The 12,226-nt window shown below is 36.1% G+C and overlaps 3 protein-coding genes across 4 annotated transcripts in view; 2 read left to right on the forward strand and 1 right to left on the reverse strand.

The window, feature by feature from the left end:
• LOC6583934 (serine/threonine-protein phosphatase 2B catalytic subunit 3) overlaps positions 1-1,331 on the reverse strand; it is a 29,445-nt gene extending 28,114 nt beyond the window's left edge. Inside the window, exon 1 of the mRNA XM_002009558.4 lies at positions 1,195-1,331. The gene's annotated coding sequence lies outside the window, so the exon portion shown is untranslated. The remainder of the gene's footprint in view (positions 1-1,194) is intronic.
• Positions 1,332-1,754: 423 nt separating this feature from the next.
• LOC6583935 (histone deacetylase complex subunit SAP30 homolog) lies at positions 1,755-3,807 on the forward strand. Of its 2 annotated transcripts, none has more exons than XM_002009559.4 (3): positions 1,755-1,850; positions 2,065-2,512; positions 2,607-3,807. In XM_002009559.4, exons 2-3 carry the CDS (start codon positions 2,117-2,119, stop codon positions 2,736-2,738), a joined length of 528 nt encoding a protein of 175 aa, XP_002009595.1. In that variant the 5' UTR covers positions 1,755-1,850; positions 2,065-2,116; the 3' UTR covers positions 2,739-3,807. The 2 variants fall into 2 exon arrangements, with proteins under 2 accessions (XP_002009595.1, XP_043862883.1); XM_044006948.1 differs by having other exon boundaries at positions 1,763-1,850; positions 1,924-2,512.
• A 1,085-nt stretch (positions 3,808-4,892) lies between these two features.
• Positions 4,893-10,158, forward strand: LOC6583936 (UPF0472 protein C16orf72 homolog). Its single transcript, XM_002009560.4, has 5 exons — positions 4,893-5,328; positions 7,179-7,268; positions 7,358-7,544; positions 7,708-7,953; positions 9,379-10,158. Exons 1-5 carry the CDS (start codon positions 5,151-5,153, stop codon positions 9,500-9,502), a joined length of 825 nt encoding a protein of 274 aa, XP_002009596.1. The 5' UTR covers positions 4,893-5,150; the 3' UTR covers positions 9,503-10,158.
• The last annotated feature ends 2,068 nt before the right edge of the window (positions 10,159-12,226 follow it).

The raw sequence follows: 12,226 nt of genomic DNA on the forward strand, positions 1-12,226 counted from the left end.
GCCCGCAGGAGGCCACCCAGTCAGCTATCCTCCCCAACTTCTATAGCATGAAAATTTTCGTTGTTGCTTTTGCTTGGTGTCCTGTCCCGCACACACATACACATACACGCACACACACACGCATACACAACGTCGCAGTCGCAAGCACCGTAATTTACGTGCGGCTCTGCTCTCTTTCACAGAAAATCTCTTGCTTGTTTGCACACACGCACGCACACATGCACGAGTATATACTCGTGCACAAATACATGAGCTTTTCGTCTTTATGAATTTTACTGTTATTCTGGAATCTCTCTTGCCCATTGCCTTTGATGTATACAGCATCTACAGTTATTATTATTTTTGTGTTACATTTGTTTATTGTTATTTGGATTTGACTTTATTTTTAACACACACAAGCACACGGTTGAGACGTTAGAATTTACAACATTTTTGCATGGTTTATTTGTAGAGATGTTGAATAATTAAATACATACATACATACATATTTATATGTAATAGTATGCTAACTTTAAATGCATACATACATACATATATATTTTTACATGGACATACATACATGTACTTATATACATATATAAATATGTACGTATGTATGAAATGGGCACACTGTTATTTCTCACTCGTTGCACTTTTTGGCGTATGTGGTTTGGGGCGGGGGCGCGTGTATCTTTCAGCTTTTATGTTCTGCCATTTGGCCAATTGGAAAATCGAAATGAAAAAGAATGCAAAAAAAAAAAAAAAAAAAAGAAACTAACACCGCGGTCATTGAGCCGATTTTGTTTTTTGTTTTTGTTATTATGATTTTTCTTTTAAATATGTACCTTGAGTATGTTCCTCATTTACATACATGTACTTATGTGGGAAAAAAAAAAAAAAACAAAAAATTCGTTTTCATACACACACGCACATCAGAGCACGTCTTAGTTCAGTCATATTGGAATTATACATATGTACTTCGCAGTATGTATGCATACGTGTGTGTGTGCTTCCAATTGGCGTTTGTTGCTAGTCCGTTCGTTGCTCAGCTTTGAGGCTGCTGAGAATTTGGTGCTTGCTGAGCCGTCGCAGCAGTAGCGTTTGGCGTCGCCCCCTCTATGTAGTTATGTATGTTGTGTGTGTGGGCTTTATTAATAACGCACAATTTCAGAAGAAAAAAAAACAACAAAAAAAATCATTTTTCTTGCAATTTACCTTTTGAATATTATTGCTACACTTTTTTGTTCACACAACGACGCAGACGCACGATAAATTGATTCGAAGCAAATTTCTAACGCGCTCCCGCATACACGTCCGGCTGAAGTTTCAACGCAAAAGTAGTGCTGCAGAAACAGTCGAAGCGACTATCGATATTGATAGGGGGTCGATTTTAATTCGATAAGAGTCCGCACCGATAACTAATCGATTTCTGAAAGCTCAACTGTAATACAGCTTAATATTCTGCGCCAACAAATTCATCAACCACTTTATTTCATTTCTTAACAACAGAAATAAATTGAATGGCAAAAGAGTAAAATAATATTTTATGTTAACAGTAACAGTTGTTGCCGTGCAGTACGTTAGAAAGCGCAAAGCTGAGAGGGGTAACTCGTAACGCATATGAATTAACAACGTAATGCATATTGTTGCGACGTAAGCGCAATTGGGAGCAACATGTGTGTGCAAAAGTGAGTCTATGCAACCTGGCGACGCAATGTAAACAGAATGTTATGTTATGTTATCGGCATGCAAACTGTTATGTCGAACTCGTTCACAACAGAGCGACACAGTGGCAAAGTGATGATGTTTGCGGCGAATGGGGGGTGAGAAAAACGCACAAAGTCAGAGCAGAAAGCAGAGTGGGAGAGAAGGTAACAAAATTACAAAGTTAAAATTCGTATGTTAAACAACAAATGTATATTTCGCGATTGTGATAAAATTTAGTCGTTTATTGCCTTCGCCAACGCACAGTTCAAAGTTAGTGGAAATATACATAGAAATATATATAAATATATATGCATATATATTTATATATATAAATACATATACCCGTTGCATATCCCTGCCCAAAATCACACAAAGCAGCAGCAACAACAACAATAGCAGCTACAACAACAATAACAGCTACAAATTGACCATGAACAACGGATTCAGCACCGGCGAGGAGGACTCGCGCGGTGGCCTCACGGACCAAACATGCTGCCTGATCGACGACATGGAAAGGTGCCGAAATCAGGCCGGCTACGCCAGCTACAGCAAACGGATACAGAAGACGGTGGCCCAGAAGCGCCTCAAGCTGAGCAGCGATCCCAGTGCGCAGCACATTTACATCTGCGACTATCACAAGGAGCGCATCCAATCGGTGCGAACGAAGCGACGACGCAAGGACAGCGAGGACGATAGCAACGAAACGGACACCGATTTACCAAACTTTCCCGATCTCTATCAGCTGAATCTGTCCGCGCTGCGTCGCTACAAGCGCCACTTCAAGGTGCAGACGCGGCAGGGCATGAAGCGGGCCCAATTAGCGGATGTGAGTGCGATTGATCAAAGACAATATATAATACTAATTAAAAGAAAAACTGTATTTATTGCAAATATTAAATAATGCCCATTGCTCATTTCAGACCATCATGAAACACTTCAAGACAATACCCATCAAGGAGGAGTCGGAGATCATTACGTACTTTGTGTATATGGTTAAAATGGGATCCAATAAATTGGATCAGAAGAATGGCATTGGCAATGATACCACCTGAACGCAACTCTGTCGGCTGCCGCGGTATCGCTATCGCCCTCGTTATCGTTATCGCTATCGTTATTAACGCCGGCTGCTGAATAACAGCGCTAGCTATCCCACTCACACTCCCACTCACAGACACACAGACACAAGCTATGCGTACAGTGAAATCGAATTAGGCGCAATTGTTATTAAAACTAGGTTTTCCTTTTTTTGCGCATCATTATGATTAATATTATTATTATTGCGAAGAGTATTTTTTCAAATTTTTTTTTCCAAAATATAATTACTTTTATACACAGAAGTGTTTGGCATGAGATTTATGCCGCCCAGGGCCGGCCCTGTTTATTGAGTAGGAAAAATGCCACATTATTTGGATAATTTAGAGCAAAGTAAAAAATTTCAATTTTTATAATGAACTTTCAAACGATTTTTCAAAATTATGCTTTAAGTTAAAATCAATATGCAATTATTTTGCGACCCTTTAGCTTCACTGTACTTCGTTAGCTGCGCCTGACCCAAATATCCCCTGCCTAAGCACTGATACACACATACACACACACAGGAACAACAAAACACTGCTGGTGCTCCCAAAATAGTATAAACGGAAACTGTTGCAATGGAAAAAACAAAAGAAAAAACATTGAATAGTAATAGTAGCGTTTGTTGTTAATAGCTCATTATACAGAAAGAAAAGAAAATCATACAAATTTTACATAGTTGTTAATGCTATGTATATATGCATATGTATATAGATATATATATATATATGAAGGATGACCCAGTTTTGGGGCCAAACGCAACTAATACATTTACCTAAGCCTTTCATTACATGCTGTTTGTCAACAATTTAGCCAAAAGCAATCAAATAAAATTCTAAATCTGCCAACGTGAAATGTAAATGAATAATAAGAACCACAATCAAGTACTTCAGAACATTCTACGTAAAAATTACAAAATTGTAAAGAAAAGAAAAAAAAAAAAAAAATCGAAGAGAAAAGCTAAGCAGAATACCTGTTTATTAATATACAATTATTAAAATAATTATAACTAAATTGTAAATGTAATTTTAACATATTGAATTTTAAGAACTAATTTCTAATGTAAAAAAAAAAAAAAAAAAAAAAAAAAAAAAAACTGAAACTAAAAAACATTTTGAAATTTGATCAAAATCTGCCGTCTTCGGCTCTATGCTCGTTCGCTCGCTCGCAAACAAAAAATTCAGAAAATAAAAATCGAAAAACCCTTGCAGAATTGTTATATACACATATATTCTACCAAATGCAGATATTATTATAGATTATATAGAAGTAGTTTGATCTCTTCGGCTGTTGTTCCCTAAGAGCCTTAAAACTGCCTGACTATTTGGTAAATGCTTATAAACGAGATTGGTTATACGTTAATTATCATCTGCAAGGGTCTAAACAAATGTGCGTGTGGCAATAAAAAGCAAAATGTTTTTTCATTTCATTTACAAATTGAAAGCACTTCTCGTTTTATTCGGGTAGCAATTAATAATAATGAACCTTAGTAGAAAATATACATGAGAATATTGTTTTAAAAAAATGAAACGTGTATTTTACTTACTACTGGAATATAATTGTAAGGAACTAACAACTATCCGCTAAATTCAGAATGAAAAGAAAAAAAAAATGAAAGGGAAATAAATGGAAATGAAGGGTTCGCCATGCCATTCAATCGAATGCGCGGGTTTTTGAAGTCAGATCTTTTTAATCGATATTTATTTCGTTCTGAAACATAATTCTGAGTAATCGATGTATAGTGTGTTATTTGAGTAACTCACGGAATGTAAACACTCGTTGATTGGCACCACTGGTATTTGTTATTTAAATAATTATCGATATTTTAGTCGATAAGCTCTCACACCTCTAGCTTAGTTCATTTTTTGTGGTGGTTAACATACAAATGTGCTGCGTGCTGATTTTTAACTGGTGTCAATCGTATTCATATTTAATATCTAAATTGCTCCGACGCAGTAGATTCTATTAGGCAACTGGATCGTATCTTAATTGTCTTGGCGGACCGTCGCAACGCCAAGAAAGAGGGACTCGGCACACAGATTAACCAACGCTACATACAAAGACCCACACACACACGAAGAAGCGTGCGTGCTAGTGTGTGTGTGTCTACGTACGTGTGTATGTTTCAGTGTATTTGTATGTGTCAGTGCGTGCTGCTGTCGTCGTTGTCGCTGCTAAGAGGAAGCAGAATCAGCAGCAGCAGTCAAAGGCCGTCGGTGGACTCGAAAAAGGAGTCCAAAAAGTTTTAGGGAATCGCAAACGACTTGACGGAATGCCGCACCAATAATATAATTGCAATAATCGTATCAACAATAACAACAAACACAACAACAATAGCCAGCGATCGATCCCGTGCCCTCCATCCCACAACCCACACATAGACACACAGAATGCAGCAACAAGAATCCGGTGGCGAGGAGAGCTGGTTCGAGGAGCAATGCCATCGAGAAATAGCCGGCCAGAACGATGAATACGAGCGCGAGTTTGTGCGTCAGAGCGATAACAATTTGAGCACCGTCTGGGGCGCATTCCAGGACTCGGCCACTGCAGTGGCGCAGCTCTATCGCGGTAAGTGGCCCCAAGCGTCCAGTGCATCCTTGTGGCAAAGTTCTTTTCCCTCTTCGCCTCTCCGAGTCAATTTTGTTTATGATATACTCTGCTACATTTCTATTCGACGTATAATATCACATGCATACACATACATATATACACATGCATGTACACATCCGATGTGTGTGTGTGTGTGTGTGTGTGTGTGCATAAAAATAGTTTGGATGAGCATATTAATAGCGACCGTGCAGCCTGCCTGTCAGGCAACAACAATAATAATAACAACAACAACAAGTGCATGTATACAACAGGCCCGGCTTTTAAGCTCTAACCCAACGCTTGTGTATGTGTTTGAAAGTTTGTTGGTGGCGCTGCTGCTGCTCTTGCAGGCATTATTCACACGCCTTAAAATTCTCCACATTTTCTATTCTCCCCATATTCGTTTGCAATCTACGCATTATCAAACTGCAGCAAAAGGGCCTGCAATGCAATAGATGTGTGTCTCTGTCATGAGTTCGGTTTTTGGTGTTCCTCTTTGAATGTAGGAAAGAAAAAAATAAAAAACACGAACGAAGGGAAAGCAGAAACGTAATAACATTTGCGCTGCGCAGCGCAGAGCAACAAAAAACATCATTTGATTGTCCTTAGGAATTGACATGATACTCTCTAGATTTTCCATTTATTTATTATTATTTTTGTTTAACATAGCTAAATGTTATTTGTAAAGTATCTCTGTGCATGAGTGTGTATATACATATATGTATGCATGTGTGTGTGTGTATGCATAAATATAGTGCGTCATTTACGAAAAAAAAAAAATATAGCATTTGACAAACAGCTGTTTTGACAATCGATGCTGAGAGTGGAAGCTGATGCTGCGGCTGCTGACGTCGCAGTCGCCGCCTCCGCCCTAGCGGCATATGTATATGTATTGTCTTTGCCTCTTCTCTTCATTCTCATTTTTGTTATTGTTGTAGCTGCTGCTGCTAGCTGAACCCAAACGTTTCTAATGCTCCTTATTTCCGTTTCTTTTGATTACAATACATATGTATATGTACTTTGTATATGTATATGTATATATAATCTGGTTTCTACTGCTATCTCGCTTGCACTCGCTCACTTGCCCGCCGCATTGTCGTCATTTGCTATTGCCGTATGCACTGCGGATCAATAACGGCAAGTTGCTTTTTGGTCCTTTTCCCTGTGCCTTTTGTACATGCAGCAGCAGCAGGTGCTGTCCATTGCACCGAGAGTGATAGAGAGATAGATAGAGTGAGACAAGAGAACAATTTCCCTAGGCGATCTTTCTGTCTGCATTATTTTCGCTGTTATTTGATATTCAATAAATAACCAGCTGATCTAAACGAAAACAATTGATAAACTGAATAGCTGGCAAATTTACAAGCCACTGTTTATATATGAATATAAGCAAAGATAGTATGGTATATATATATATATGATGTTTCATATATAAACAACTGAACTAATTGTGCGTAAAAAAAAAATTATACTTTGATTTTTTGTTGGTATTTTTGGAGAATCAATGCCTAAAAAATACTTACGAATTTAGAATAAACTGAAAATATTATTTTAATGGATTTAAATTACTAAGGAAGTAATTAAACTATTTAGAGCATAAAATAATTATAATAGTCGATTTTACTATTTATTTAGTTTATTAACTTTAATTCGCATTAATTGAAAATATTTTAGGCTATGAGATTTTAATTATTGTAGAAGTTAATTAAACAATTTAGAGCATGTGGAATGATGAATTTAATATTAATAATAGCATTACCTACGCATTCAGCATAATACTCAATAATAATGCAGTTTCCTGGATTCATTTTTTTTATTATTATCTGCAGAGCGCTCTTCCAACACATTTTCTTCAGAGACTGGGGCACTGTGGCTGCCCTTTCAGACCGCAGCTGGCACTGTGACAACACTCTACAAAGGTGAGCAGCGAACCTACCGACTGACGACTGATTTGACTGCTGCCCTCTCAGGCTTGCATATAATATAATAATATATGTATATATTCTAGAATCATGTGATGGTCTCAAACGCACCAGCGACGCTGCCATACAATGCGGCTACCAAAGACGCACACGCGAATTGGCCGATTGGGCGCGCAGCAAAAAACGACGCATGATAAGGCGAGAGGATCTGCTGGCGTATTTAGCCGGAAAGCCGCTGCCAACACAACCAACGAATCCACATGCCAATCGTCGGTGAGTCCGACATCTAGGGCCGCCGAGCACATCCATTGAACTAATTTTTACTCTCACTCTCCCTTTCTCTCTCTCTCTCTCTCTCTCTCTCTCTCTCTCTCTCTCTCTCTCTCTCTCTCTCTGTCTCTGTCTCTCCCTTACTCTGGCTGTCTCTATCGCACAGGTCGCCTAAGCCAGAGCACCATCAATGCGGTGGACTGCATCACCATCAAGTGAACAGTAGCAGCAATAGCGTCACTGGCCCGGCGATAGGCTTTGCCAGCAACGGACTGAACATGATGCCACCCACCGTCGGCGGACAGCCAACGCATTTGCTTAGCGCCGCCGGGGCTCAGGCCTCAGTGGGCTCCACTGGCGGCATCGGAGATGATCTGCACACTTTCAAGGAGGCCTTGGTTTTGCGTCCACGGTAATTATTACCAAATACGTTGAATAGAGGCGTGCCCAGACTGTAGAAGAAGCCTTCAGTTTGTCATGCATCAATGCAGATTACTTTCCAAGTATATAATCACTTGTATAGTCAAGAGAGCATTGCTTATCAATTAGTTTATATAATATTTTTATATTATTTATTAATTTTATAAGCTTTGCCAACTAGTTAATAGTTGATTATTTGATATGTTACTATTTAACAATATGCTAGATTGAATAGCTTAGCCTAGCCTAGATTGCTCGATTTTAGTGGTTTTGTATTAGGTTTATGTGTGCGTTGAATAGAATATAGATTGAATTAGAATACATCGTCAAATCTCATATTAATTAGTAAACCAAATTATGAGAACCGATCTTATTTAAATCCATTGAAAATAAGTAGAGTTAAATGATTAATGAGATGGAAGGGTTTGACCGACTCTATAATGTTTACATGTACATATTTATAGATATATGTATATTTATATGATATCAATTTTTCTACCTGCTCACAAAAGTTCATTTAAGTTCGATTGAACTTATCGGAAAATAGCCGATGATAATAACCATGATATCGGAAAATAACCATGATATCGTTTAAAATCTATAGTGCATGATACTAGCATACATTTATTTATTTATTTATTTATATATATATATATCAATATCAATTTCTCTGCCCGCATTCGAGCATTTAGACAGATTTAATTATTATTAGCATACTCGTTCATGAAGTTAAAAGGAGTATATTGGCTTTGTGAAATGTTCGCCCGTCTGTCATACTAAAGACTTGATAGTCATACACCGCTGTAGCTTTGCCCTATAAGGTGTTAAATTCTCTCCAATACACACACTTGGAGCGAAATAAATCCGAAATTACTATAGTTCGTATAGAACGTACAGAATATAGATTTTTCAGGTGTTACATGGTATTGAATTTTGAAATGTGAAAGCCACAAATATAAAAATCCTTCACAGTTTTTGGGGCAGACCCATTAAATTGTGCAACTCTTGATGTTCCGATTCTGTATATATGGGAGTTATTACCATAGAGCTCGACCTAAAGTTAATTTATTATAGACCTTCACTTGAGATTCCCGAACATTATTGAACTGTTTTCGAAGTGTGAACGAGTGTTATGAAGTCGGTAGTGCACGATTGTAACATTCTTACTTGTTTTTCTTTTTAGTATGAATGACCTGTGACTCATATATTTGTTTTTATATGCACAGTATTTCGTATAGATCATCGATAGATCATCAATCCAGATGCAGCTTGAGTTAGGTTTGAGGTGAACAGTGGATTTAATTTGCGCTTGATGATTTATAAAGCTCATAAATATGAAATTATATATACATGCATACATATATAAATACATATTATATTAGTATACTAATTGCATTTGCCTTCTCTTTCTCTACAGAGGACCGGAGCTATTTGCATTTGTTGCCAACGAAATCGCGCGCCATTGCAAGCGTCCCGGCAGTCCCATCGATGACAAAATGGACATTTGCCACTACACCAGTAAACGTCAGCGCTTTATGTAATCAGCATCCAGCGTCAATCAGCGCCACACACACACACAAAACCACACACACACACACATGGATTGATCCACGCTTGTACACACCGAAAAATGAAATGCAACAACACAAGTCAGGGGAGTTGGGGAGAACAGATAACTGTTGATGGTAGCAGTTACCGTTACACACAGTGTGTGCACGTGAGTTTGTGTGTAATGGATGTATGTGCGTGTGTATATATATATATATATATATATATGTGTGTGTGTGTGTGGCAGTTAGCCGCGAAATAGGATAAATAGTTTCAGTACTATTATAATGTTAAATTTTGTTTATATTTATGCCGTAAATTTCTTGTTACTGCGTTTAGCTGCCACAAGCACCACAGACACAGATACACACACACATACACAAATGCATGCACACACTCATACACAGACACAGAGCAGCATAAGTTAGCTTTAGTTTATGATTAAGCATAAAACGCTTTTGTTGTACATTTTTCAAGTCAAGAGGTGGTCCAAAAAACATAGCGAAAATATTATGTTAACACACATACACACACATACACACACATACACACACACACACACATAAACGCGAGTTATATGTAGCGTAGTATAACATATACATACGCGCACACACACAATCACATACTGTTCAAAGCCAAAAATTGTATATATAAGTTGTTGTAATTGTATATATAAGGCAGATGAATAGAACGCATAAAACATTTTCAAAGGGAAACCTTATGTATGTACGTACTACAATTATCGCTATATATTTATTTGTGTGTGTGTATAAATCATCTGAATAATACAAATTCGTAACGCTTCCCCAAAACTCTGAACACCCAAAAATCCACTAAAAGGCTAGCTGAAAAAATACAACAAAAGCAAACAAAATTCAAAGTAAAAATTATTAACATTTAGACGAGACGATGATCCGATGATGGTACGATGTTTGATCTTGGCGGCAAATTGACCGCATTGTGTAGTTAGCCAGATAAAATACATCTATATTTATTCGTATAGAACCCGCCCCATGCATCTATGTATATGAGTAATGAGAAAACGATGTTGAACTTGAGTGTATGTAAAAAAAAAAAAAATAAAAATAAAAAAAAAAAAAAAAAAAAAAAAAAAAAAAATCAAGAAACGAGAACAGAAGGAAAACATGAACATAGCAGAAACACGTACTAAAATTTCATGTATTAAAAAAAGTCCTATGCAAATATTTGAGTTGTAATAAATTTAACAAATATGCTTAACAATTATACCTTAAAGAAAAGAAAAAAAAAAAACATAAGTACGAAAAAAAATTATAAATAAATAAAAGCAATTAAAATGAGAAAAATTATTATACAAGATTAAGAAGAAACCCACTATAAGTTAAATAAAAACTTAAAATTAAAAAAAAAAAAAACCTTGATATACTTTTATTTTTTGTTGGTTTGGTTTATATATATATATAAATAAAATAGTTGCTAAAAAAAACTATAGGTTAAAGTAGATATGAACAAAAATAGTACATTGCTGGAGCTTAAAAATTACTATAAATTATAATTCACAAATAATTTAAATATTTTTTCATATATATTTTAATTATTTCGTTTCTTTTACAATTTAGAGCGCATAAAGATATGTTGAACAGAAAGAGACAGCTAGATCGTCCAATTGGGTAACGTTCGTGCCAATTGGACTTTCCAATTGGAAAGTACTTTTTACATATGGGAAATTTAGTTGAAAAGAAAAACTCAAGAGATTGTACATTGAAATTCATTGCTATTTTTTATTTTCATATTCATTATATATATTTTTATTTTTTGTATATTTATATTAATAGATGTGTACATATATTTTTTATTATTTTGTAAACTGCACAGCTGGCAATTAATTACATGTACATTAATTCGGGGGGAATTAATTAACTAATACAAAACAAGACGATTGCAACGTAGCGAGGCTGTCAAACTGTGCAGCAGGCCCACTGGTGGCCCCGCGAGCAGTGGCTGTCCAACTGTAACAGAACTGCAAGCTTAAATGTGTTTTTGTTTTTCTCTTTTCTCTCTTTCTTCATCGATTAACAGAATATAAGATTTGCATTACGGAAATAGTACAACTGTGCCAGTTACAGCTATATATATATTAATGTATATATAAATATTATTTGAACAGAATTTATTAAACCGCATCTAGTATTTTATCAACAGCAACAAAATAAACGCAGCAACAGTTTGAAATGCTGCGTAGCAAAACACAATTTAATTTGATTTTTGTTTATGTTCGTTCTTTGTTTTGTTTTTTTTTTTTTTTAACTAGAGCTATCAACAAAATTGTTAAAAAGGTTTTCTGCATTTTTTGTTTGTTGCAATTTCTAGCACACTTAAATAAATTGAGTTATAATTATGTTATGTTATTTTTTTCCTTTCTTCATTTTAATTCTATTTTTCATTTCATTTTAGACGTGTGATTGTTTGCGTGGTAGTATGTGTGTGTGTAAAACAATGTGAAAAATAAAATTTGTAAAGAAATTTATAATCGACTGTTTAACGATAACGATAACGATACTTTTTTTGTTTGTTTTGTTTTTTGAACTAATTACAATGCCTTGCCCTAAACGGAATGTTTTAGTGCTACATTTCCAACTCGAACACAAACTGTTCTCTCCCATTCTTTCTCCATCTCCCTCTCGCCTGTATATATATGTGTGTGTGGGTGTTTCATGCCACTCTCTGTTCATGCTTTA

This window comes from Drosophila mojavensis, unplaced genomic scaffold (genome assembly GCF_018153725.1).
Source record: "Drosophila mojavensis isolate 15081-1352.22 unplaced genomic scaffold, ASM1815372v1 contig_136, whole genome shotgun sequence".
NCBI classification, from domain to species: domain Eukaryota; kingdom Metazoa; phylum Arthropoda; class Insecta; order Diptera; family Drosophilidae; genus Drosophila; species Drosophila mojavensis.

Bases quoted from the DNA above. Each gene is read 5' to 3' on its own strand.
- LOC6583936 (XM_002009560.4), top strand. From the start codon at position 5,151: ATGCAGCAACAAGAATCCGGTGGCGAGGAGAGCTGGTTCGAGGAGCAA. The intron at 5,329-7,178 runs GTAAGTGGCCCC...TATTATCTGCAG, and splicing joins AGTGGCGCAGCTCTATCGCG to AGCGCTCTTCCAACACATTT. The intron at 7,269-7,357 runs GTGAGCAGCGAA...TATATATTCTAG, and splicing joins TGTGACAACACTCTACAAAG to AATCATGTGATGGTCTCAAA.
- LOC6583935 (XM_002009559.4), top strand. From the start codon at position 2,117: ATGAACAACGGATTCAGCACCGGCGAGGAGGACTCGCGCGGTGGCCTC. The intron at 2,513-2,606 runs GTGAGTGCGATT...TGCTCATTTCAG, and splicing joins AGCGGGCCCAATTAGCGGAT to ACCATCATGAAACACTTCAA.